Consider the following 21,366-nt stretch of genomic DNA (forward strand, 5'->3'; position numbering starts at 1 on the left):
CCTCTGGAGCCTCCCTGCCCAAATGTGGTTTGCTGGATTGGCCAGGCCAGTGCTGCCGAGGTCTCCCAGGCATGCCCAGTGCCTCATATATCTGCACAGCATGCTCCATGCAGATCCAGGAGCGAGGCCTGTAGGGACCGTGGACCATGGTGGTTGTAGATGGACATGCAGGTTCGTGGAAACTGCAGAGTTTGCCTGAGGACATTTCTGGCCGCAGACTCCCCCAAATGCCTCTGAGCTTAGCAAGGGGGTGGGTGGCTTGGGGACAGTAGGCCCGATGACACCTCCACCTCTGACGCTCTGCCCCATCTCTGCCCTGTACAGGTGGCAACCAGAGCTGGCATCTACGAGATCCTCAACCAGCTGGGCTTCCCCGAGCTGGAGAGCATGGACGACCAGCCCCTGTCACGGCTCCGCTACCGCTGGCAGGAGCAAAGTCGAGACCCGGAGCCCTGCGACCTTGGGGACTTCCTGTAGGCCCCCTTGCTCTTGCTAGGCAGGCTGGGGAGGGGGGACCTGAGGGTCTCATTGCTTCTGATGGACACTTGTCAGCTTCCTGGTTAGACTTGAGGGGCTGAGAACTTTCGGAAAGAGGGTTTTTTTTGGTAATCCTACCAATATATACATTGAATATATGGACAGCACTGCCATTTTCTGTCAACCCTTGGGGTGCGTAATGTCTTCTGGTAAGGCCCAGTGCGTGTGCCTCACAGACCAGCTGGCAAACAACCTTCAGGGAGCTCACTCCCCAAGCAGCCAGTCACCACCTCTGTCCCCCCTTCACCGTTGGTCATCAGACTGCCTGGGCGGGCAGCAGGCTGGCCATGTTTGCCTTTTCACTTCCTTCCTCTGACTGGCTTGCTCCTGCCTCTGCCTCTGCCTTTCAGCCCAAGCAGCTACCTGAGGAGGATGGCGAGCCAGGCAGGTCTGTGTTGAGGCAGCTCTGCCCAGCTCCTTCTGGCTCTCAGTGTCGCAGGCCTGGAAGACTGAGGGGATGACTCCCCTTTTCTCCTACCCGTCTTTCCCCAGTTCCTCCCCTAAGCTGTCAGATGAGCCCAGGGAGTTGGAAACATCAGGGAGGCCCTCCCAGTGTGGGGAAAGAACTCACAGAGGCCATGGAGATGGTGAAGAGCTTCTTGGTGGGTTGGAAGCCTGTTAACAGGATCGAGGTGACTCTTGGGAGAGACTCTGTGGACACAGGACCTGGTGGCTTGTCAGGCCTTAGAATCCAGGCCGACCCCTGCCAGGATCCCTGGGCTGCTTTCGCTGGGTCACACTGAGATGACACTGAGGGACGAACTTTGTTCACATAGTGGGAAGAGGGGCAGAGAGGGCTGTGCTTGGTGAGTCTCAGCTGGGACTGAAGTTTGCCACAACTAGTGGTTGAACTCCTGAGTCTGGGCGCCTGGCTACCTGTCTTAACTTCTTGAAGGAGAGTGATGAATCTCTGGGTGCCCGTCCTTCATGGAGGATGTCAGCTGTTAGCTGTGCTATTTGAAGATGTCAAAGTTGTTTCCAGCCTGATGAAGTGGAGACCCTCTTAGCTGAATTCTTTTGCAAGCTGCTGTATGTCTGTCCACAGCCTCTCAGGTTTGCTGGTGTCTGTTTTGTGCAAGTCAGCTCTGTTCAGAAAAAGCCTACCCAAGGAGTCGGAGGCCAGAGAGACCCTTCACAGTTTTGTGGTTGACACTGACTTGGAGATATGCTGGGACCAGTGGCAGGTCACTGTACCCCTCTGCCTCAGTTTCCCTGTTTGTAAAATTGGAGAATAATACTTGCCTACCTACCTCACAGGGGTGTTGTGAGGAATCCTTTATGGTTTTCTGTTTTTGTTTTTTGTTTTTGTACAGAGCTTTTGAGCATTAAAAACAGTACAAACGTGTAACATGCCGCTTTGTTGGTTGGTCTTTAGTCTGAGGCAGTCATGGAAGCCATGCAGATAAGTGTGTCCCCCAGAGTCTAGGTGGATGCATGTGAATGGAATGGCCTTGTTACCAGCACCCCTGATGTTGAGACGCTGCGGGTGTCCTAGATGTCACGTCCCCGTCCTTGTCATCAGTCACAGCCTACCATCTCATACTTGATGTCTAAGGTGGTCGTGGTGATCCACCATCAACTGTCCATCAAGACAATGTACCAGAGGCTAGCCCTCAGGCTAATCTAGTGTGTCTCTGTGTGTGTGTTTCCTCACTTAAGGCCCCCTCTTCCCAACTGCCTCTCCTCTGTCAAGTTGACATAAAACTAACCAGCCCAGCATATCCACACATACACACACACTCACAGAGACACACACACACACATACACACACACACACACACACACACACACACAGAGAGAGAGAGAGAGAGAGAGAGAGAGAGAGAGATGGAGAGAATATCCCAGGTCCAGCCTTGTGATGGAGCAGAGCTGGAGATGTTATTACAGCTTTTGAGAAGGAAAGACACTCAGAGTGGACTTAGGGCCTCTTGAGGAGGACAGGCCTCAGCCACTCTTCCTCTGTAGACACCGTGAGCCCCGCTCAGTGCCCCCAAGTCCTGTTGCCATCCCCTTTGCATTTATACAATTTTGGTTTGGATGTCAGACATCCCCCATTGGCCTGAGTATTTGGACACTTTGTCCCCTGTGGGTGGCACTGTGTGTTTGAAGATTGCAGATGTGCACCCGCCACTGGAGGATGGGTCCTGCTGGGAGCAGGCCTTGAGGTCTTAGTGTCCAGCCTCACTTCCTGTCCATTCTCACCTTCAACTCCATGGGCTTCCACTGCTCCGGTCACCATGACAGACCACATCCTTTTTAAAGATATATATAAACACACACACACACATACACACACACACACACACACACGCACAAACACCCACACACATATATATATGTGAATACATATATGTATATATACACACATACTTATATAAATATACACACTATGTATATGTATGTGTATGTGTATATGTATGTGTATGTGTATATGTATGTGTATGTGTATGTATATGTATATGCCCCCACCTGACTTGTCTTCCTGGGCCTGTATACTGCTTCACCACTCTCACCCCAAGCCCCAAGAACACATGCAGTTATGGCAGAACTGCCTTCAAGTGGGTGTGAGGAGCAGCCGGAACCTCAGGGGAAAGTCCAGCTCGTCTTCCCACCTTCCATGAGGGAGCGTCAACAGTCAGCTCCCCTGCCCATGGTGGACACCCACCATCAGCTGGTTTGACTTTGAGGCTCCCTAGTGGCCAGTTCACCGCACCCCCACCTTTCCACATGGTCTTTCAGCCAGACACCGAATGCCTATCATGATTTATTGCCACATTTATGCTACTGTTTCTTGACACAGAGGATGAGGGATGGGGGTCCCGTATTACCAGCAGAATTAGAGAAAGCAGTTAACTTCCAGAATCTGTCCATTTTATAAAACTGGGTTGTTGAACACAGACGCCTATCTCTGGGGCATCATTTGTCCCCTCTTCTCTGACACCAGGCCACCAGCATGCTGACCGTCACATCATATTTATATCCCACTGTCGCTTGCTGACACAGACCTTTATTCATCCGGAGCAGAACGAGGGACAAAAGGCACATAGGAATGGCGACACAGGAATTGTCTGACAGATGATCTTGCTATGCCAAGGAGGGAGGGATTTGAAGCTGGGTGGGGACAGCATCTGGCCTTGGGCTGGGCTTCTGGCCAAGGTTTACACTGAGCAGCAGTAATTGCCGAGCTTGTGGACACTGGGGGCTGAGGCAGTGTGGAAGGGAGAGTCAGCAGAGCTCTATGGTACAAACTCAGCCACTCTAGTGACAGGCTCCGGTCACTTTACTGCATATTAGAGCCACTGTGGATCCCCGGGAGAAGTCAGTTGAGCATCCCAGTTTTGTTGCTTGCTTTCTTGAGACAGGGTCTCACTATGTAGACCAGGCTGGGCTCGAACTCATAGAGATCCACCTGTCTCTGCCTCCCCAATGCTGGGAATAAAGGCAGGTGCTACTACGCCCAGCTCTCAGGCATGTTATTAGTATTATTATTTTTACCACACTGCCCCACTGCGGTTTCCTGGAGGATCTCCCAGAAGCCCGTGGGGGGCATACTCCAGGCAGGTCTCTCCAGTGAGATGGGGCAAACACTTGACATGGTAGCGGAATTTTAGGCTGCCGTGGTTCAGGTTACAGGTCACCTCATGGGAACCAGACCGGGGTTTCTGGTCACATGAACCAAGAAGGTCATCATCCCAGCCATTGTCAGCATCCCAGACCTGCACCCTGAGGGGTCCCCCCGTAGACAGGAGCACATTCCCAAAGTCCCTCCCTTTAGGCCACCTGGGATTGTTATTGTTCCACACGACTTCCGTCCTGTACTCCTGGCCACCAAAGAAGATCTTTAGGTAGGCATCAGTAGCAGTGATGTAGTCTCCCCACAGACCCTTTGCCTCAAAATTGCTTGCATTCAGGTGGGCCAAGCCCCTCTGGCGTGGACAGCAGTCCTGGTTGGTGACCTTCGAATCCTGGCACACACACTGGCATGAATCACGACTACTCTTATGCTGTCCTGGCCCACAGGGCCGGCTACAGTTCCGCCAGCGGGCCCTGCTCATCACATAATGGCTGATTGCCTGTCTCAGCGCCTCCCGCTTCGGGTCCAGGTCTTCCAGTAATGTGTGTAGGGGCTCCAGGCTGTAGTCCACCAGTCCAGGGCTTCTGGGCAGTGAGGCTACCCAGGTTGAGAACTGCTCTGGTGTAGCTTGGTTCCCAAAGAGCAGATCATGCGTGGAGTCAAGGGGGCCACCGAGCACTTCGACGTGACGTTCGCGGTAGGTCTGGTGGAAAGAGGTGGTGATTTTGTGCTGTTTCTTCTTCTCCTCACAGGCCTTGTATTCGCTTGAGGCGCTGGCTTGGCCACCGATGCTGACCTGGGCCTCCACCTTCAGGCAGTCTGCTACCTCATCAGCTGTGAGCCCGTTTAGGGTCAGCTGACAGGTGCGCAGGGCCGTGAGGGCTGAGATGCGGCCACCTAGGTCCATAGCCGAAATAAAGTGGGTGCCGTAGGCGGAGATGAGCCTGCGATACGCATGCTCCGTGGAGCTGTTAAAGGTGGGGGGAAGGGCTCTGAGTGCCCTTCTGAAGTCAGAGTGCAGAGGAGGTTTTTGTGCCAGGCGAACGCTGTGGAGAGGGCAGAGCATTAGAGGACCTGCGTGGGTGACATTTCCCTGATTCAATAGCACCTTCAAGACCCCTCTCCCCATCTATACACACAGACATGAAAGTACACTGGGGCTAGCTGGGGGAAAAACAAATGGGATAGGAAGAGTTAGGATAAAAAAGATTGTGATTAAAATATGTATATGTGTTCTTGTGCATGCCGGGAAATCTTCTGGGTATGGTGGCCCAGGAGTGTTATAGCAGGGTCCTCCGGAAGTGTCATTCCCAGTTTTCTGAGGAACCACCAGACTGATTTCCAAAGTGCTTGTACCAGCTTGCAATCCCACCAGCAGTGGAGGAGTGTTCCTCTTTCTCCACATCCTTGCCAACACCTGCTGTCTCCTGAGTTTTTAATCTTAGCCATTCTGACTGGTGGGAGGTGAAATCTCAGGGTTGTTATGTTCATAGCAGCCTTGTTTATAATAGCCAGAAGCTGGAAAAATCCTAAATGTACCTCAGTGGAGGAATGGATACAGAAAATGTAGTATATTTACACAGTGGAATACTACTCAGCAATTAAAAACAATGAATTCATGAAATCTTAGGCAAATGGTTTGAACTGGAAAATATCATCCTAAGTGAGGTAACCCAATCACAAAAGAACACACATGAAATGCAGTCACTGATAAGTGGATATTAGCCCAGAAGCTCTGAATACCCAAGCTGCTATTAACATATCAAATGATTCCCAAGAAGAAGGAAGGAGAGGGCCCTGGTCCTGGAAAGGCTTGATGCAGCAATGTAGAGGATTACCAGGACAGAGAAGTGGGAGGGGATTGATTGGGGAAAGGGCAGAGGGATGAGGGTTTATGGGACTTGTGGGGTTGGGGGAGCCAGGAAAAGGGAAATCATTTGGAATGTAAACAAAGAATATAAAAAATAATAAAAAATATTTACATTTACTGAAACATACTCTTAAAATTTAGAATTAAGATATGCTATCTAAAGAGTGGAAAGTATGTGAATGTGCAGTAGGGAGTAGAGTTAAAGCTTGCTGCTAACCCTGCCAACCCAAGTTCAATCCCCAGAACCCACTTAGTAGAAGCAGAAGAAATGATGCCCACAGGTTGTCCTCTGATCTCCTCACACTTGCTGCAACACACAGATACACAGACACACACTAAAAAATACACAAAAAAGTAAAGAAATATTTTTTAAATGCCAGGTGGTGGTTATGCAAGTCTTTAATGCCAGCACTCGGAGGAAGAGGGAGGCAGATCTCTCTGAGTTCAAGGCCAGCCTGATCTACTGAGTGAGTTCCAAGACAGGCAGAGATACAGAGAAACTTCCAAAATGAAATCTTTTTTTTTTAAGCCTGAGAAACTAGTGCAGGCTCCATGGTGTCACTGTGTATCCATGCAGTGAGGAAGAAGGACACGGCCAAGTCTCCTGTCCTTACCCAGGAAGACTCCACGGTTGGTCTGCAATGCCTGGGAGAGAGGGCTTAGGTACTCACTGCCTGTATTTACATGTCATCAAGCTAGGGCTCAGGGACAATCCTGCTTTCATCCTCCTTTTCTCTGGATGTAGGTGCTCATGCATAGAGGAAGCCTGTCATAGATACATATATATATATATATATGTGTGTGTGTGTGTGTGTGTGTGTGTGTGTGTGTATGTATGTATATGTATATATGATAGACAGACAGAAACAGACAGATACATACATACATATATAGATGATAGATAGATACATAGATACTTATATACACAGTAGCTAAATACATACATACATACATACATAGATACATACATAGATGATACATACATACATAGATGATACATGATGCAGTTAAATAGACACACATTTACATAGATAGATATGTTGCTACAAAGATAGATGCCAGATAGGTGATAGATAATGATGGTAGATAGATAGATGATAGAGAATTAGATCATAGACAGATAGCTAGGGCTATTGGGTCTGGCATCTAAACAACAGTGCCACAGTAGGTTTTCATTGTCATCTTGATACAAGCTAAAATCACTTGGGAAGAGTGTCTTAGGGACTGTCTAGATCAGATCAGCTTGTGGTCTTGCCTGTAGAGGATTGTCTTGATTGCCTTAATTGATGTGGGAAGACTCAGCCTGAAAGTGGGTAGCACCATTTCCTGTTTTGGGCCCTGGACTGTTTAACACTAGAAAAGGCTGACTGAGCCTCGGCAGGAACTCGGTTATTTCTCCCCACGCTTGACTGTGGGTATGATGTGATCAGCTTCGACAGAACAAGCCATGATGGACGGTAACCCAGAAAGATGACTAAAATAAGCCCTCTCTCCTTAGCTGCCTTTTGGTCAGGACATCATCAGAAATTAATCTACAGGGGCCACATATCAGACAGGCTGGGTATTAGATTGTCATGGTTCATAACTGTAGCAAAAGTACAGTTCAAAAGTAGCAACGAAATCATTTTGTGTCTGGAGTCATCACATTAGGAGCTGTATTAGGATCACAGCAGTAGGGAGCATGAGAACTACTGATTCTACAGTGATCAGGATTTGGTGTCCTCCTGTGAAATAGTAGGTAAACTCTACTCTGCTATTCTAGAGCTCCTAGACCCCTTAGAGTGTCCCACCATTCTTCCTGTTCCTCTCACCTCTGCCTCAGATCTTACCTGTACATGCGACACTCCACTGTGTCAGTATTAAAGTTGTACTGGTCCTGATGGGTCTTCTCGGCTGCAAAATTGGCTACCTGGGAGTGGGAGCCGGCCATGGACACGTGCACGCTTGCTTCCGGCTTTGGGTTAACTTCCAGACCCACACGCCAGTCGTTCTTGATATTAGCAGCTGCCTCCCGGGCCACGCCCTCCGTGGAGCTGACCTTGACTGTGGCAATGTTACGCCTGCAGTATGAGCTGTCAGGCCTCCAGTGGGCCATTGCCACGGGTAGGCGCTGTATAGCGTCTCTCATTAGGGAGTTTTTACAGAGGGTGCAGGTGCAGTCTGGCCTCAGGAACTTCCATGTGTTCACTGGGAAGGAGCCAGAGCGGCGGAGGGTGGTCACATCCATGCCTTCCCCAGCCAACCATGCACCTGGCACGAACTTGTGCTTCTGCTTGCATTCTGACCGAGTGGCAGTGTAGCAGGGAGCAGAGACAGGGCGTGGCAGCAGCAGGAAAAGGCCCAGGAGGAACAGGTAGGTGGCCATGATGCTGCAGGCACAGTAGTCATAAATTCTGGGGAGCTGTGGGAACAGGGATGAAGGATGCTGACCTCTCCCTCACCACTGGGGAGCATCAGGAGACAGAGTCAACTTCTCTTTAGCTATTGCAATGACAGAGCTGCACTGGCTTTGTCCACTGAACAGAGAAACCCAGAGGGATTTAAACATATGGCCCAGAGTGGCACAGGCAGGAGGAACCCCGTGCTGAGATTTTATCATCTTAGACCCAGCAGGAATCAAGAGTGAAGGCTGTGACCCTGGACAGAGCATCTGTAATAGGTTTCGGCTCTGGAGATGTGTGGTTTTTTACCCAGAGAAGGACACTTTTCTAACCTTATTCCCCTCCCCCATTCTGGGAATAGACCCAGAGCCTGATGCACTGTAGGCAAGTGTTCCACCAACGAGCCACACCCTACTTCTCATTAATTAATTAATTAATCACTTAAGTTAGAGACAATGTATCATTGCTCAGGATAGCTCAGGATAGCTGTGTAGTCACTGTGTTGCCTAAGCTAGCCTTGAACACGTGGAGGAGCTAGGATCTCAATCCTGTGGCAGCAGGCATGGCTCCTAGCTGATTCTTAATTTCTCTCCATCTCTAATTCCAGGGGTGACATCCTTCTCTCCCTTAGAGATGTGAGGGCTACTCTGAGCCTCCTGCAAGGAGGAATGGAATCTCTAGAATGGATGAAGGCTGTCCTGTATCGATGCCCTTGGCTCTAGTGTGGAGGACCTTTAAGTGCGCCCTTGCAAGCCCTTCCACTGCCCAGGCTTTCTGTCTTGACAGTCCCTGCCAAACACTGCACGCCATGGCAGGCTGGGCACCTACCTACCTGTTGCCTGCTACCTGGCAACGATCCATTAGAAGGCTCTTCCTTGCTTTGAGTGCCTGGTTTGGTATCTCCTTCTATCTCCTCTCTATCTAAGGGTTTCTCTACCTGTGGATCTTGGCCATGGGAAAACACACACTTCCAATGGTCCTGGAAACCCCCAAACATAAATTTATTTTCATGACTTCCTGACTGTAATTTCACTATTGTGCTGTTTCTAAGACCATCGGAAGTAGGTTTCCCCCATTCCCCAACTGATATGACCCACAGATGGAGAACTGGCTCCTTCCAAGGCTCTCGGAGGTCTTTTATTTTTTCTCTTCTGTCTGCAGGGTCTTACGTGAGGGAGCAGGGTGAGCAGAGGTCTCCCTCACACCTAGCTGCAGTCTTCCATGTTCTACCTAATACAGTGAGTTGGAGGCAGAATTCAGGTAACGTGTGACGCTGGGAGATAAACAAGCCACAGAGAATTCCTGTCAAGCATCCTGGTCATCCTTCCTCAGAGAACATCACACTCGTGACTTTGACTCACAGACATTAGTCTCCTTCTGGCCTTCTTTGTATTGTCATGGAGTCTATTTCCTTGGCTTCTTTCTTCTTTTCCCATGTGTCCCTTTCCTTCCCTCCCCTAACCTTCCTGGCATCTTCTGAGACGGGGGTTTACCATGTTCCCCGATGGTAGAGTCATAAGCGTGCTCCATACTTGGCACATTTCTATCGTTTATGAGCCCTATCTGCCAGAACTGCTGGAAATAGCTTTTGAGATGCGGACAGTCATCATTTACACGTGAACCCCAGAGTGGTCACCAACCCGATGAAGGAATGAGAGATGGGCTGGAAGACTGACTACTATGGCTTCTGGTTGCTTCTTCTGAATGTCCCTCCAACTCTCTTTCCTGGGTATCCCAACCTCCCTTCTTCCCACCCTTCCTCCTCCTTACCTGAAGTCCCACAGAGATGGCACTGCAGGATAGGGGACACCTGTGTTGCCAGTGGAGGCTGTTAAAATGCTGCAATTGATCCCCAGGCAGGCCCACTTTGGCAATGCCATATCACTTCCCGCCCTGCCCCCAGGCTGTGGTCACAGGTCCCCACCAGCACCCACCCCGTTGTCACCTCTTTATCTTGTGAGAACCTTCAGGAAGTCAGCTGTGAAGACCAGAGGCTCATCTGTCAACCAGAACTGCCGGGGTGCAGACTCTGTTCTCGACCTGCAGGCCCACTATGAACTATCTGCTTCCATGTTGAGTGTGTGGGAAGGGATGAGCTCTCAGGAAGAGGTGAGGAAGAGTGGCCTGGGCTTGAGCGGCTGGGCCAGGGGCTTCAGCCTCTTCACGTCTCAGCTCCTCATCCAAACGTGTGGCTAATCAGAGTGTCTCATGTGAGGGGACATGAAGACGTGGTGCGGTGCTTAGGACTCGGCATGATCTTTCTTTATTCTCATCACATGTGACTGTTTCCTCCTCCCTGGGGAGTGGGGAGAGATACTCACAGCCGGTGTCCACCTCCTGTCCATACCTCCATCCCAGCCGTGCCTCGGGTTTGAGCAAGTTAGTACTGTGGAAAGACAGTTGCCCACTCTGCTCTGCCTGAGGTTACTGTGGGGGTGGGGTGGGGGTTCTTATGGGTGGAGTGATTCATGGACACCTTCTGGGGGCAAAAAAGTGCTAGTTATGAGGTGGGTAAGTTCGGGAAGGTTGGGGTAGTTCTTAACACCCCAAGTGCATACATGATGGGAACAAGTAGCCGCAGGCCCCAGGCCCCAGGGTCACAGCTCACCCGGGCCTCTGCCACCTTTCTCAGAACTGGGCCTCCTCTTCTGTTACTCCCCCAGAAATGGCAGCTGACCTGTGGTCCCACCTTAGTTCTCTGCCCACGTGGTCTGACGGGGATGCCAAAGCTCAGAGATATTCAGTCCCCAACTGTACTGGAAAGACAGCATGTATTGTGTAGACACCTACAAAAAGTCTGCAGGAAGAGAGTCAAGAATCTAACTGGAATTCAGAACACACCAGAACACACTCTTAGCAGTTAAAAAAAAAAAAAAAAAACTCCTAGCCCAGCAGTAGTGGTGCATGCCTTTAATTATCATACTTGCTAGGCAGAGGCAGGTAGATCTCTGAGTTTGCGGCCAGCCTGATCTACAGAGTGAGTTCCAGCACATCCAGGGCTGCACAGAGAAACTCTGTGTTGAAAATCAAAACCAACCAACCAAACAAACAAAAAACCAGAAAGCCAATAACAACAAAACAAAACTGGAGAGAGAGACTGAGGGGGGGAAAGGGAGAGGGACAGGGAGAGGGAGAGAGGGAGGGAGGGAGGGAGGGAGGGAGGGAGGAAGACAGAGAGAGAGAGAGAGAGAGAGAGAGAGAGAGAGAGAGAGGGAGGGAGAGGGAGAAAAGGAGGGAGAGGGAGAGAGGAAGGGAGAGGGAGAGAGAGAGAGAGAGAGGGAAGGAGGAAGGGAGAGGGAGAAAAGGAGGGAGAGGGAGAGAGGGAGGAAGAGAGAGAGAGAGAGAGAGAGAGAGAGAGAGAGAGAGAGAGAGAGAGAGAGAGAGAGAATCTGAGTATGGAAGTTAACAGCAGTTTGGCCATTGAAGGCAACCTTGGGAAAAGCAGGTCTGGGGCCTGGGGCCTGGCTCTGTCTCCTTGGTCTCTCTCTGGGTCTTAGTTTCCTCATCACCATAAGCAGAGATGGGAGGGAAATATGGAAGCTGGTGGTGTGGCCCAGACAGTTGTTGTCTACCTGAAAATGTATAGCCCTCCATGGGTTGCAGAGTGTGTGAGGTAGACATGACTTTACAGGTCATTCAACTGAGGCACCAGCTTACTGCATCCGGCAGGTCAAATCTGGCTCACTACCTGGTGATGTTAATAAAGTTTTATTAGTGCACTGTTAGGACCACCCACTTTTACATCACCTGTGGATACCGAGTGCTTCAATGGCAGACTTGCGAGGCTGTAACAGAGCCTGCATGGTCTGCCCACAAAGCAGGAGATATTTGCTTTCAGTCTGGTGCAGGAAAGGTTAGCAGAGCCCTGATCATGGCAGATAGATCTGACAACTGAGTTAGATAGGAAAATGGGTTTCAGGGACACAGAGTGTGGGCCATCATGATGTGTCAGCAGGAGCCAGGCCCCTTGCTTGTGGATCCTTTCTCCACCCCACCCATTTACCTCACTGCTTTCCTGCTGGAAGCTGTTTTGTATGGTGCCTGACCTGCAGCAGACGGGTCTCATGCATTGGTACAGTGGCAGTGTGGCTTTGTGTCTGAGTAGCATCCTGCTTCAGTGATTGTGCCTTACCTGACTTACTGTCTCCAGAAACCAACAAGTGCTTGTTTAAACAGCTGGTATTTGATCAGTCCTATTGTGGTAATATTAAGGTCTGAAGAATTGGAACACCTGTACACAGCCACGACAGGGACACACCCTTTTCATCTTGTGGGATGAACTGCACTGGACTCTGGAATTGGAAGTGTGGGGACTGTTCCAGTCACAGCCTGAGAGGTGGGTCATCCACTGGCAATGTCTCAATCAGTCTTTGGGTTAGACCACCATAACAAAGTGTTGCCCCTACCGAATGCTTGAATTGAGACAGATATTCACCTCTCGTTTGGGTGTCCAAGCTGGTATGGCAGCCTGCAACCACCCAGGCTCTCCTAGTATCTTGCTTCAATTAAATCAGCAGGTGCCTCTGTCTTTTGGGAGGTCTAATCTACCTCTTCCAGGGAAAGGGTAAGGCAAAAGACAGACTAGAAGGCTTTATCTTTAGGAGTGACCCAGAATTTGCCCCTCCTCACTCCCTCTCATATCATTGTTAGAGATTAATAACAGGACCAATGCTAACTGCAAGGGAGTCTGGCAAATATGCTAGCTGCAAGAGAGGCTGGCAGATATACTAGCAGCAAGGGAGATGGGAAACGTAGTTTGCAGTGGGATAGCCTAGGTCTTAGTCGTCTCATTCCTGGTGTTCTGTGTATATATGATTTGTGTGTCTGTTGTGTGGCGCGAGTGTGTGTGTATGTGTGTTTAAGTGTGTCATGTGTGTGTATATATGATGTGTGTGTGTGTTTGTGTGTGACATGTGTGTGTGTGTATGTGTGGTGTTTCTTCCTCTCTACACATCTTCTCTCTGAAAGTCCTCCTCTTTGTCTCTCCCATTCCTTATCCCCATGCTTTGTTCCTAGGTGGATCGAGCCATCAGTGCCTGTGCAGAGTTGCATGACCTGAAGGAAGAGGTTCTTAAGAACCTGAGGAAGCTAGAGAGCTTCAGGCCAGAGAGCCGGGAGCAGGTGAGGCCAGGAGGATCATGTTGGACTCTGCCTGGGACTGTGGGTTTTCAGCCTGATTGCATCTCTGTCAGTATAGTAGTTTCTGGAGGAGGGTGGAGTGGGGGAAGAGGATCAGGCAGCTGGAGCAGAGGGAAGGAAGGACGAGGAAGAGGAAAGTTTATTTTTTCTGAGCAGGTCCCTTGGCTGCAGAATAAACAGGATGGACAGAGGGGCCTGCTGAGACCTCTGGACTCACACGTTTTCCCAGTACCTCCCATTAATCAGCTTCACATTAGGATAAAGAGAAACCTAAGGGTGTGAGAATCAGCTTGTAAAAAAGCAAAGGCTAAATTTTGTCAAATGCTTTTTCAGCATTCAATGAAATGACCATGTGGTTTTTTTCTTTGAGTTTGTTTATGTAGTGGATTGCATTGAAGGATTTCCGTATATTGAGCCAACCCTGCATCCCTGGGATGTTCAGCATTGAAAGTTCTTCTTGGTAGATTTTTCCTTTGACCAGCAAGAAGTGTCCCTCAGTGTCTCTTTTGATGACTTTAGGTTGAAAATCATCATTTTTATCTGATATTAGAATGGTTACTCTGGCTCGTTTCCCGAGACCATTGGCTTGTAAAATTGTCTTCCAGCCTTTTACTCTAAGGTAGTTTTTGTCTTTGACATTTAGGTGTGTTTCCTGTATGCAGCAATATGTAGGGTCCTGTTTCCTTATCCAGTCTATTAGTCTATGTCTTTTTATTGGGGAATTGAGTCCATTGAGGTTAAGAGATATTAAGGAATAGTGATCATTACTTCCTGTCATCCTTTCATGCTTAAAGTTTTGGAAAGGACAGGAATTCAAGGCCCATACCTAAACATAGTAAAAGCAATATACAGCAAACCAGTAGCCAGCATCAAACTAAATGGGGAGAAACTTGAAGCAATCCCACTAAAATCAGGGACTAGACTGGGCTGCCCACTTTCTCCTTATCCTTTCAATATTGTACTTGAGGTACTAGCTCGGGCAATTAGACAACATAAGGAGGTCAAAGGGATACAAATTGGAAAGGAAGAAGTCAAACTATCATTATTTGCAGATGATATGATAGTCTACCTAAGTGACCCAAAAAACTCCACTAGAGAACTCCCACAGATGATAAACAACTTCAGCAAAGTGGCAGGTTATAAAATCAACTCAAGCAAATCAGTAGCCTTCCTATGCTCAAAGGATAAGCAGGCTGAGAAAGAAATTAGGAAAATGACCCCCTTCACAATAGCCACAAACAGTATAAAGTACCTTGGGGTGACTCTTACCTAACATGTGAAAGATCTGTATGACAAGAACTTCAAGACTATGAAGAAGGAAATGGAAGAAGACCTCAAAAAGTGGAAAAACCTCCCATGCTCATGGATCGGCAGGATTAATATAGTTCAAATGGCCATTTTGCCAAAAGCAATATACAGAATCAACGCAATACCCATCAAAATCCCAACTCAATTCTTCACAGAGTTAGAAAGAGCAATCCTCAAATTCATCTGGAATAACAAAAAACCCAGGATAGCTAAAACTATTCTCAACAATAAAAGAAATTCTGGGGGTATCAGTATCCCTGACCTCAAGCAATACTACAGAGCAATAGTGTCAAAACCTGCATGGTATTGGTACAGTTACAGGCAGGCAGATCAATGGAACAGGATTGAAGATCCAGAAATGAACCCACACACCTATGGCCACTTGATCCTCGACAAAGGGGCGGAAAACATCCAATGGAAAAAACATAGCCTTTTCAACAAATGGTGCTGATTCAACTGGAGGTCAGCACGCAGAAGAATGGGAATTGATCCATCCTTGTCTCCTTGTACTAAGCTCAACTCCAGATGGATCAAGGACCTCCACATAAAGCCAGACACTCTGAAGCTAATAGAAAAGAAACTGGGGAAGATCCTTGAGGACATTGGTACAGGGAGAAAGTTTCTGAACAGAAGACCAATAGCTTATGCTCTAAGATCAAGAATTGACAAATGGGACCTCATAAAATTACAAAGTTTCTGTAAGGCAAAGGACACCATCAAAAGGGCAAATCGGCAACCAACAAATTGGGAAAAGATCTTCACCAACCCTACATCAGATAGAGGGCTACTATCCAATATTTATAAAGAACTCAAGAAGTTAGACTCCAGAAAACCAAATAACCCTATTAAAAAAATGGAGTACAAAGTTAAACAAAGAATTTTCACCTGAAGAACTTCGGATGGCGGAGAAGCATCTTAAAAAATGCTCAACTTCATTAGTCATTAGGGAAATGCAAATCAAAACAACCCTGAGATTTCACCTTACACCAGTCAGAATGGCTAAGATTAAAAATTCAGGAGACAGCAGATGTTGGCGAGGATGTGGAGAAAGAGGAACACTCCTCCACTGCTAGTGGGGTTGCAAATTGGTATAACCACTCTGGAAATCAGTCTGGCGGGTCCTCCGAAAACTGGTCACCTCACTTCCAGAAGATCCTGCTATACCACTCCTGGGCATATACCCAGAATTAATTCCCCAGCATGTAATAAGGATACATGTTCCACTATGTTCCTAGCAGCCCTATTTATAATTGCCAGAAGCTGGAAAGAACCCAGGTATCCCTCAACAGAAGAGTGGATGCAAAAAATGTGGTATATATACACAATGGAGTACTATTCAGCCATTAGAAACAATGAATTCATGAAATTCTTAGGCAAATGGATGGAGCTGGAGAACATCATACTAAGTAAGGTAACCCAGACTCAAAAGGTGAATCATGGTATGCACTCACTAATAAGTGGTTATTAACCTAGAAAACTGGAATACCCAAAACATAATCCACACATCAAATGAGGTACAAGAAGAATGGAGGAGTGGCCCCTTGTTCTGGAAAGACTCAGTGAAGTAGTATAGGGCAAAACCAGAACAGGGAAGTGGGACCAGTTGGGTGGGAAAACAGGGGGAGGGAAGGGGTCTGATGGGACTTACGGGGAGTGAGGGTCTAGAAAAGGGGAAATCATTTGAAATGTAAATAAAAAATAGATCGAAAAAAAGAAAAAAATTAAAAGTACCAAAAAAAAAAAAAAAAAAAAAAAAAAGCAAAGGCTAGCCCAGGGTGATACAGGCTTATAAACCCCACACAGCTACAGAGGCATGGGGACTGTGGCTTCCAGGGTAGCCTGGGCTGCTTGCTGTGTTTGAGGTCAGCAAGGAGAGAAAGGATAGGGAGGGAGGGAGAGAGGGATTGAGGGAAGGAGTAGAGAGTCCTGTTCCCACCCCAATCCTCCATTGGAAGCGCCGGTGGGGTCAGCACATCACTGCGGGCACATGTTTTGGGATGGCACTTCTCATGGAGTGGACAGAGGACCAAAAGACAGGAAGAGGCATCCGGCATCCTGCAGTTTAGAACACATCTCCAGTGATCCAAGAGTTCCCTGCTTGGCCCTGCCTCCTAAGGAACCTGTCACCTTCAGACAGTGTCACCCCAGGACACAGCCTTTAAATCAGAGATCTCTGGGGGCCTCCCAGGATTCACACAGGAGCTCTTCCTGCGAGGGAATCTTCTGGAGTTTCCACGGGAAGGGCAGACTTGGTCCATTGCACAGCTTCAGGAAGAAGATTGTGCTGGCTCGCAGCTCCTGTCTTGAGCTCCGTGGAGAAGCCGGTGCTGACAGTGTTTGTGTGTGGTGTGTGGTGTGTGGTGTGTGGTGTGTGGTGTGTGTGACACTCAAAGCCCTGACCACCTTCAGTTTGTTTAACACTTACAAAAAACAAGTCCCCGAGAGCTGAGTTCCACTGTGGGAAAACAGAAACCAGAGACATGAAATGTGATGCCACCTCGTGAGCACGCGGGCTTCTCTTCAGCCATTGTGATTCTTGTGTAGCCATCGCGCTTCTAGTGTTTGAGTGAATTCCTGGAGTTTGTCATTGAGAAGAGTTTTTGATGTCTTTGTCACTTTAACCCGTGGCCAGGTCAACCTGCCTGGGCCTGGCGAGTCAGACTTGGAGTCCTGACCCAGCTGTGTGGTCACCGTCTGGTAGTGTCCCTTACGGAGACGAGGACTTCTGCTGTGTGGATTGCCTGCATTGCCCTGTTTGTGAAGTGGGACACTCGATGATAAGTAGCTGTAGGGCTGGTGGGGGTCAAGTGAGGGAAGATGCTTGGGACACTGAGAAGAGGGCTGAGTGTCACCTGCTGCTGTCACCAGGCAGGCCCCAGTTGTTGACACATGAGCTGCTTCAGGACCCTGTACTGTCATGGCGTCTGTCTGGAGACACTTCATCTCGCCTTATCTGGAATCCTCTCTTGCATCTGCAGCGGGGTCATCAAGGCGCAGGGTTATCCCCTAGTCTAGACCAGGGGTCAGAGGCCACCAGAGCAGTGCCCAGGGCTCATGCTGAATCTTTGTTTCTCTGGCACCATCTTGTGGTTGTCTCATGTGTTGCTGGCAGAGCTGTCAGGCTGATATGGCAACACAGAGGTGTGTGTTAGTGTGTGTGTGTGTCTGTGTGTATATCTCTGTGTGTGTATGTATGTTTATGTGTGTATATTGTGTATATGTTGCATGTATGTCTGCATATGATGTGTATATGTATATATGTATATGTGTGTATATGTGTGTGTATATGTTGTGCATATATATATTGTGGGTGTGTGTGCATATGATGTGTGTGTATGTGTGTGTCTCTGTGTATATGTGTATGTGTCTCTGTGTGTATGTGTGTATGTATCTGTGTGTATGTGTATGTATGTATGTATGTATGTTTATGCGTATGTATATGTGTCTGTATGTGTGTATGTATATATGTGTGGGTATATGTTGTGTGTATGTGTATATATGATGGGTGTGTATGTATCTGTGTGTATATGTGTGTATGTTTGTGTATATGTGTGTGTATGATGTGTGTGTATGTGTATATTTGTGTGTATGTGTGTGTGTGTGTGTGTGTGTCTGTGTGTCTGTGTATCTGTGTTCCTGGATCTTAAAGGAGGGCCACCCTCAAGAAAGGGAAAGGAACCAGGTGGTGTTCCCACACACTTTTAATCCCTAGATTAAGATACTAGAGATACAGAGAGGCAGGCAGATCTCTGAGTTCAAGGCCATCCTGGTCTACAGAGCTAGTTCCAGGACAGCCAGGGCTACACAGAGAAACCCTGCTTCAAGAAAGTAAAAATTCAACACAGAGGAAATGGAACATAATGAGGTAGTTGTCCTGTTTTCTTCTCACGCTGTCCCTGTCCCAGGACTCGGAACTGGAGAGGCAGCATCTGTCTGAGAGCCACGCATGCCCTGTGTGGTCACCACAGGGTTCCATATTACTCATGAGTTACTGCAAAGGGGATAGAACATGGAAGAACTTCCAGCCTGGCAGAACTGTCTTGGAGCTGGAGGGCGTGCCTTCTGGGAGTCTCCACTCTTCTAGACACAGCTAGGGGGCAGCCCCATGTCTAACACCCATTTCTCCCTTCCCCCTCCCTGTCCTCAGGAGTGTGGCAGTCAGCATGCTGTCCAGCAGAGGGCGCTGTGGAGTCTGGAGCTGTACTTCTATCTGATCCTATTTAACTACTATCTGCATGAACAGGTGGGGCTGAGGGAGGGCTACCCCAGCCACTGGCACCCCACGGGGCAGGGAATAGAGGGAGACTGTGTGTGTGTGTGTGTGTGTGTGTGTGTTGGTTGCTGAGAAAGGCTGGGAGGGCCAAGAACAGGTCCAGGTGCCTGTTGTTTCTGCCCCGCCCCCATTTCCGCTCTGCCACAACCCCAACCCAGGCCTGGGCTCAGTATCTCAGTCAGGGCAAAAAACATCCTGCTCCTCCATCTCCTACTCGTTCTCCCCTGAGTCCCAATGCTACCTTTCAGGGCTCCCTTCTTTACAGGGCTAGGCAGGGAGGGCTCAGGGTGGCCCCACACTCCTCAATGCCCCGTCTCTCTCGGCCTCGGGCTGCAGCACCCCCTGGCCTTTGCCCTCAGTTTCAGTCGATGGCTGTGCACCCATCCTGAGCTGTATCGTCTGCTGGTGGCGCTGAATTCGGTGGGGCCCTTGGTTCCCGGGGACCTCATCGCCAAGGGCTCCCTGGTGAGTAGCTGAGTATCTGTGGAGTGGGCCGGGTTGGCTGGCCACTGGCAACAGGGAATTCTTGATTTCTGTAGTGCTGGGGAGGTGTTGCCGGGGTCGGGAGGGGGGGGAGGGCAGTAGGTAGGGGAGGGTGTGGCAGGCTTCTCCTGTGGGCACAATGTCCCAGGCTCTGGCTGCTGTCCTGGTACCTTTTCCTCAGTCTCAAAGCCCAGAGCTTTGACACAGTCAGACTGGACCTTAGGACATCTGAGCTGGAGCCTCTCTGGAGGCCGTGCACCACCACGTCCTTGCCAGGGCGTCGGTGAGGCTGCAGGGTCCCGCCATATATACCCTGTACCCAGTAGGACACCGTTTCTCTGCCAGCCCGATCCCACACTTCCCTCTGAGACCCCGTTGGATATGGTGCCCACCACCGACTATGGCAGGTGACCGTGGGCTTCTGATTGTGTGTCCTCCTCCCTACAGGAAGCAGATGACCTGGTTTCCCTGGATGCTCTCAGCACCATCAGAGAGATGGACGTAGCCAACTTCCGGCGTGTACCACGCATGCCTATTTATGGCACCGCCCAGCCCAGTGCCAAGGTGCCCGCTTTCAGGCCCCAGGGTTCAAAAGAGGGGACGGGGCAAGGAGAGCCGTGACCCTGATGGCCCCTTGTCCCCCCAGGCCCTAGGCAACATCCTGGCCTACCTGTCTGACGCCAAGAGGAAGCTGCGCCAGGTGGTCTGGATCAACCTGAGGGAGGAGGTTGTGTTGGAGTGTGATGGTCACATGCACAGCCTGTGGCCCCCGGGACCCGCGCTGGCCCCCGAGCAGCTGGAGGTAAGGACTTTTGCACGGTCTGCAGCAGAGGCACTTAGGGGGGAATGGAGAGAGAGGGGCGGGGGTGGGGGGCTGTGTTCCCGTTGTATGATGGCGGAGCTGAGGCTTAGCAGGACTGTCACAGGACTACTGTTCCCGGGTCCCCATGTCCCCATTCTCCCGTGGCCTTTCTGCCTCTGCGCTGTGGTTCTGACTGAGGCTGCGGGCTCTTGAGCTCTGGCCCATGGCTCCATCAGGCTCCTGACTCTCAGGCCTGTCTCAGTGTCCTCTGCCCTCTGTCTCTCTCTTGTCCAGGCTCTGGAGGCCCAGCTGAAGGCCCACCTGAGCGTCCCTGTCCTCATCACCAAGAGCCCTGCCACCCCCAGGTTCCAGAAGTGCCTGACCACACAGGAGGTCTTCAGCCAGCACCAGGGGGCCAGCCTTGGCCTTACCTACTGCCGCATTCCCGTGCCGGACTTCTGCGCCCCTCGGGAGGAGGTGAGGGGCCAGGTCTCTGGGCCCAGATCTCTCTGTCTCTTCTCTGACCTGGGAAAAGCAGCTCTTCTCCACAGTGGGGCCAGGGGATTGTGTGATGGTGTCCATATGAGGCCTCAGAAACATGTTCCCATCCTTTCTCTGTATGTGTGCTTATGTGCTAGCACAGGGGCCTGTTCACTGTGTATCCTACCTTCACGTGCTTTCTGTTGTGGGGCCAGTCTGCCTGTCATATGTTGCAGGCATGTGCACCATATGTCACAGGGAAGGGCGTGTGCTCATACGGCTGTTGGAGAAATATATGACACACGGTGCCGCGGTGCTGTGGGCTGTTGTTCCCATGGGGGTTCATAGCATCTGTCTTGTGTGTGTGTGTGTGTGTGTCTGTGTGTGTGTGTGTGTGTGTGTGCTGCATGTGAATGTTACATGCACGGAGGGGGACGATCACAGAGAAACCCTGTGTGACTGAGGTGCTGTTCACGTGGCAGCTGTCGGTCTGTGACAGAGGTGTATTCGCAGCCGTC

General features: G+C 49.7%; 6 protein-coding genes and 3 pseudogenes across 10 annotated transcripts in view; 2 read left to right on the forward strand and 7 right to left on the reverse strand.

Annotated features, from left to right (window-relative positions):
• The window catches only part of LOC127669896 (paladin-like), a 61,171-nt gene extending 59,286 nt beyond the window's left edge, over positions 1-1,885 (forward strand). The window contains exon 9 of the mRNA XM_052164126.1: positions 325-1,885. Coding sequence (XP_052020086.1) covers positions 325-477 — 153 coding nt within the window. The 3' untranslated portion in view covers positions 478-1,885. The remainder of the gene's footprint in view (positions 1-324) is intronic.
• LOC127669885 (perforin-1-like) overlaps positions 1-10,197 on the reverse strand; it is a 174,950-nt gene extending 164,753 nt beyond the window's left edge. The window contains exon 1 of the mRNA XM_052164113.1: positions 10,134-10,197. The gene's annotated coding sequence lies outside the window, so the exon portion shown is untranslated. The remainder of the gene's footprint in view (positions 1-10,133) is intronic.
• LOC127669884 (perforin-1-like) overlaps positions 1-10,197 on the reverse strand; it is an 86,482-nt gene extending 76,285 nt beyond the window's left edge. The window contains exons 1-3 of the mRNA XM_052164109.1: positions 10,134-10,197; positions 7,812-8,383; positions 3,544-5,158 (exon numbers count right to left, since the gene is read on the reverse strand). Coding sequence (XP_052020069.1) covers positions 4,030-5,158; positions 7,812-8,347 — 1,665 coding nt within the window. The 5' untranslated portion in view covers positions 8,348-8,383; positions 10,134-10,197 and the 3' untranslated portion in view covers positions 3,544-4,029. The remainder of the gene's footprint in view (positions 1-3,543; positions 5,159-7,811; positions 8,384-10,133) is intronic.
• Positions 1-10,203, reverse strand: part of LOC127669891 (perforin-1-like) — a 131,738-nt pseudogene extending 121,535 nt beyond the window's left edge.
• The window catches only part of LOC127669893 (paladin-like), a 148,112-nt gene that overhangs the window by 110,593 nt on the left and 16,153 nt on the right, over positions 1-21,366 (forward strand). The window contains exons 2-6 of one of the 2 annotated variants that reach the window (XM_052164122.1): positions 18,958-19,053; positions 19,443-19,548; positions 20,014-20,130; positions 20,213-20,368; positions 20,663-20,845. In XM_052164122.1, coding sequence (XP_052020082.1) covers positions 19,046-19,053; positions 19,443-19,548; positions 20,014-20,130; positions 20,213-20,368; positions 20,663-20,845 — 570 coding nt within the window. In that variant the 5' untranslated portion in view covers positions 18,958-19,045. The remainder of the gene's footprint in view (positions 1-18,957; positions 19,054-19,442; positions 19,549-20,013; positions 20,131-20,212; positions 20,369-20,662; positions 20,846-21,366) is intronic. The other variant, XM_052164123.1, reaches the window with a different exon arrangement.
• LOC127669882 (perforin-1) overlaps positions 1-21,366 on the reverse strand; it is a 205,019-nt gene that overhangs the window by 76,285 nt on the left and 107,368 nt on the right. The gene's annotated exons all lie outside the window — the stretch shown is intronic.
• Positions 1-21,366, reverse strand: part of LOC127669883 (perforin-1-like) — a 205,019-nt gene that overhangs the window by 76,285 nt on the left and 107,368 nt on the right. The window lies entirely within an intron of this gene.
• The window catches only part of LOC127669887 (perforin-1-like), a 159,786-nt pseudogene that overhangs the window by 75,859 nt on the left and 62,561 nt on the right, over positions 1-21,366 (reverse strand).
• The window catches only part of LOC127669890 (perforin-1-like), a 160,508-nt pseudogene that overhangs the window by 31,774 nt on the left and 107,368 nt on the right, over positions 1-21,366 (reverse strand).

This window comes from Apodemus sylvaticus, chromosome 19 (assembly GCF_947179515.1).
Source record: "Apodemus sylvaticus chromosome 19, mApoSyl1.1, whole genome shotgun sequence".
Lineage (NCBI taxonomy): Eukaryota > Metazoa > Chordata > Mammalia > Rodentia > Muridae > Apodemus > Apodemus sylvaticus.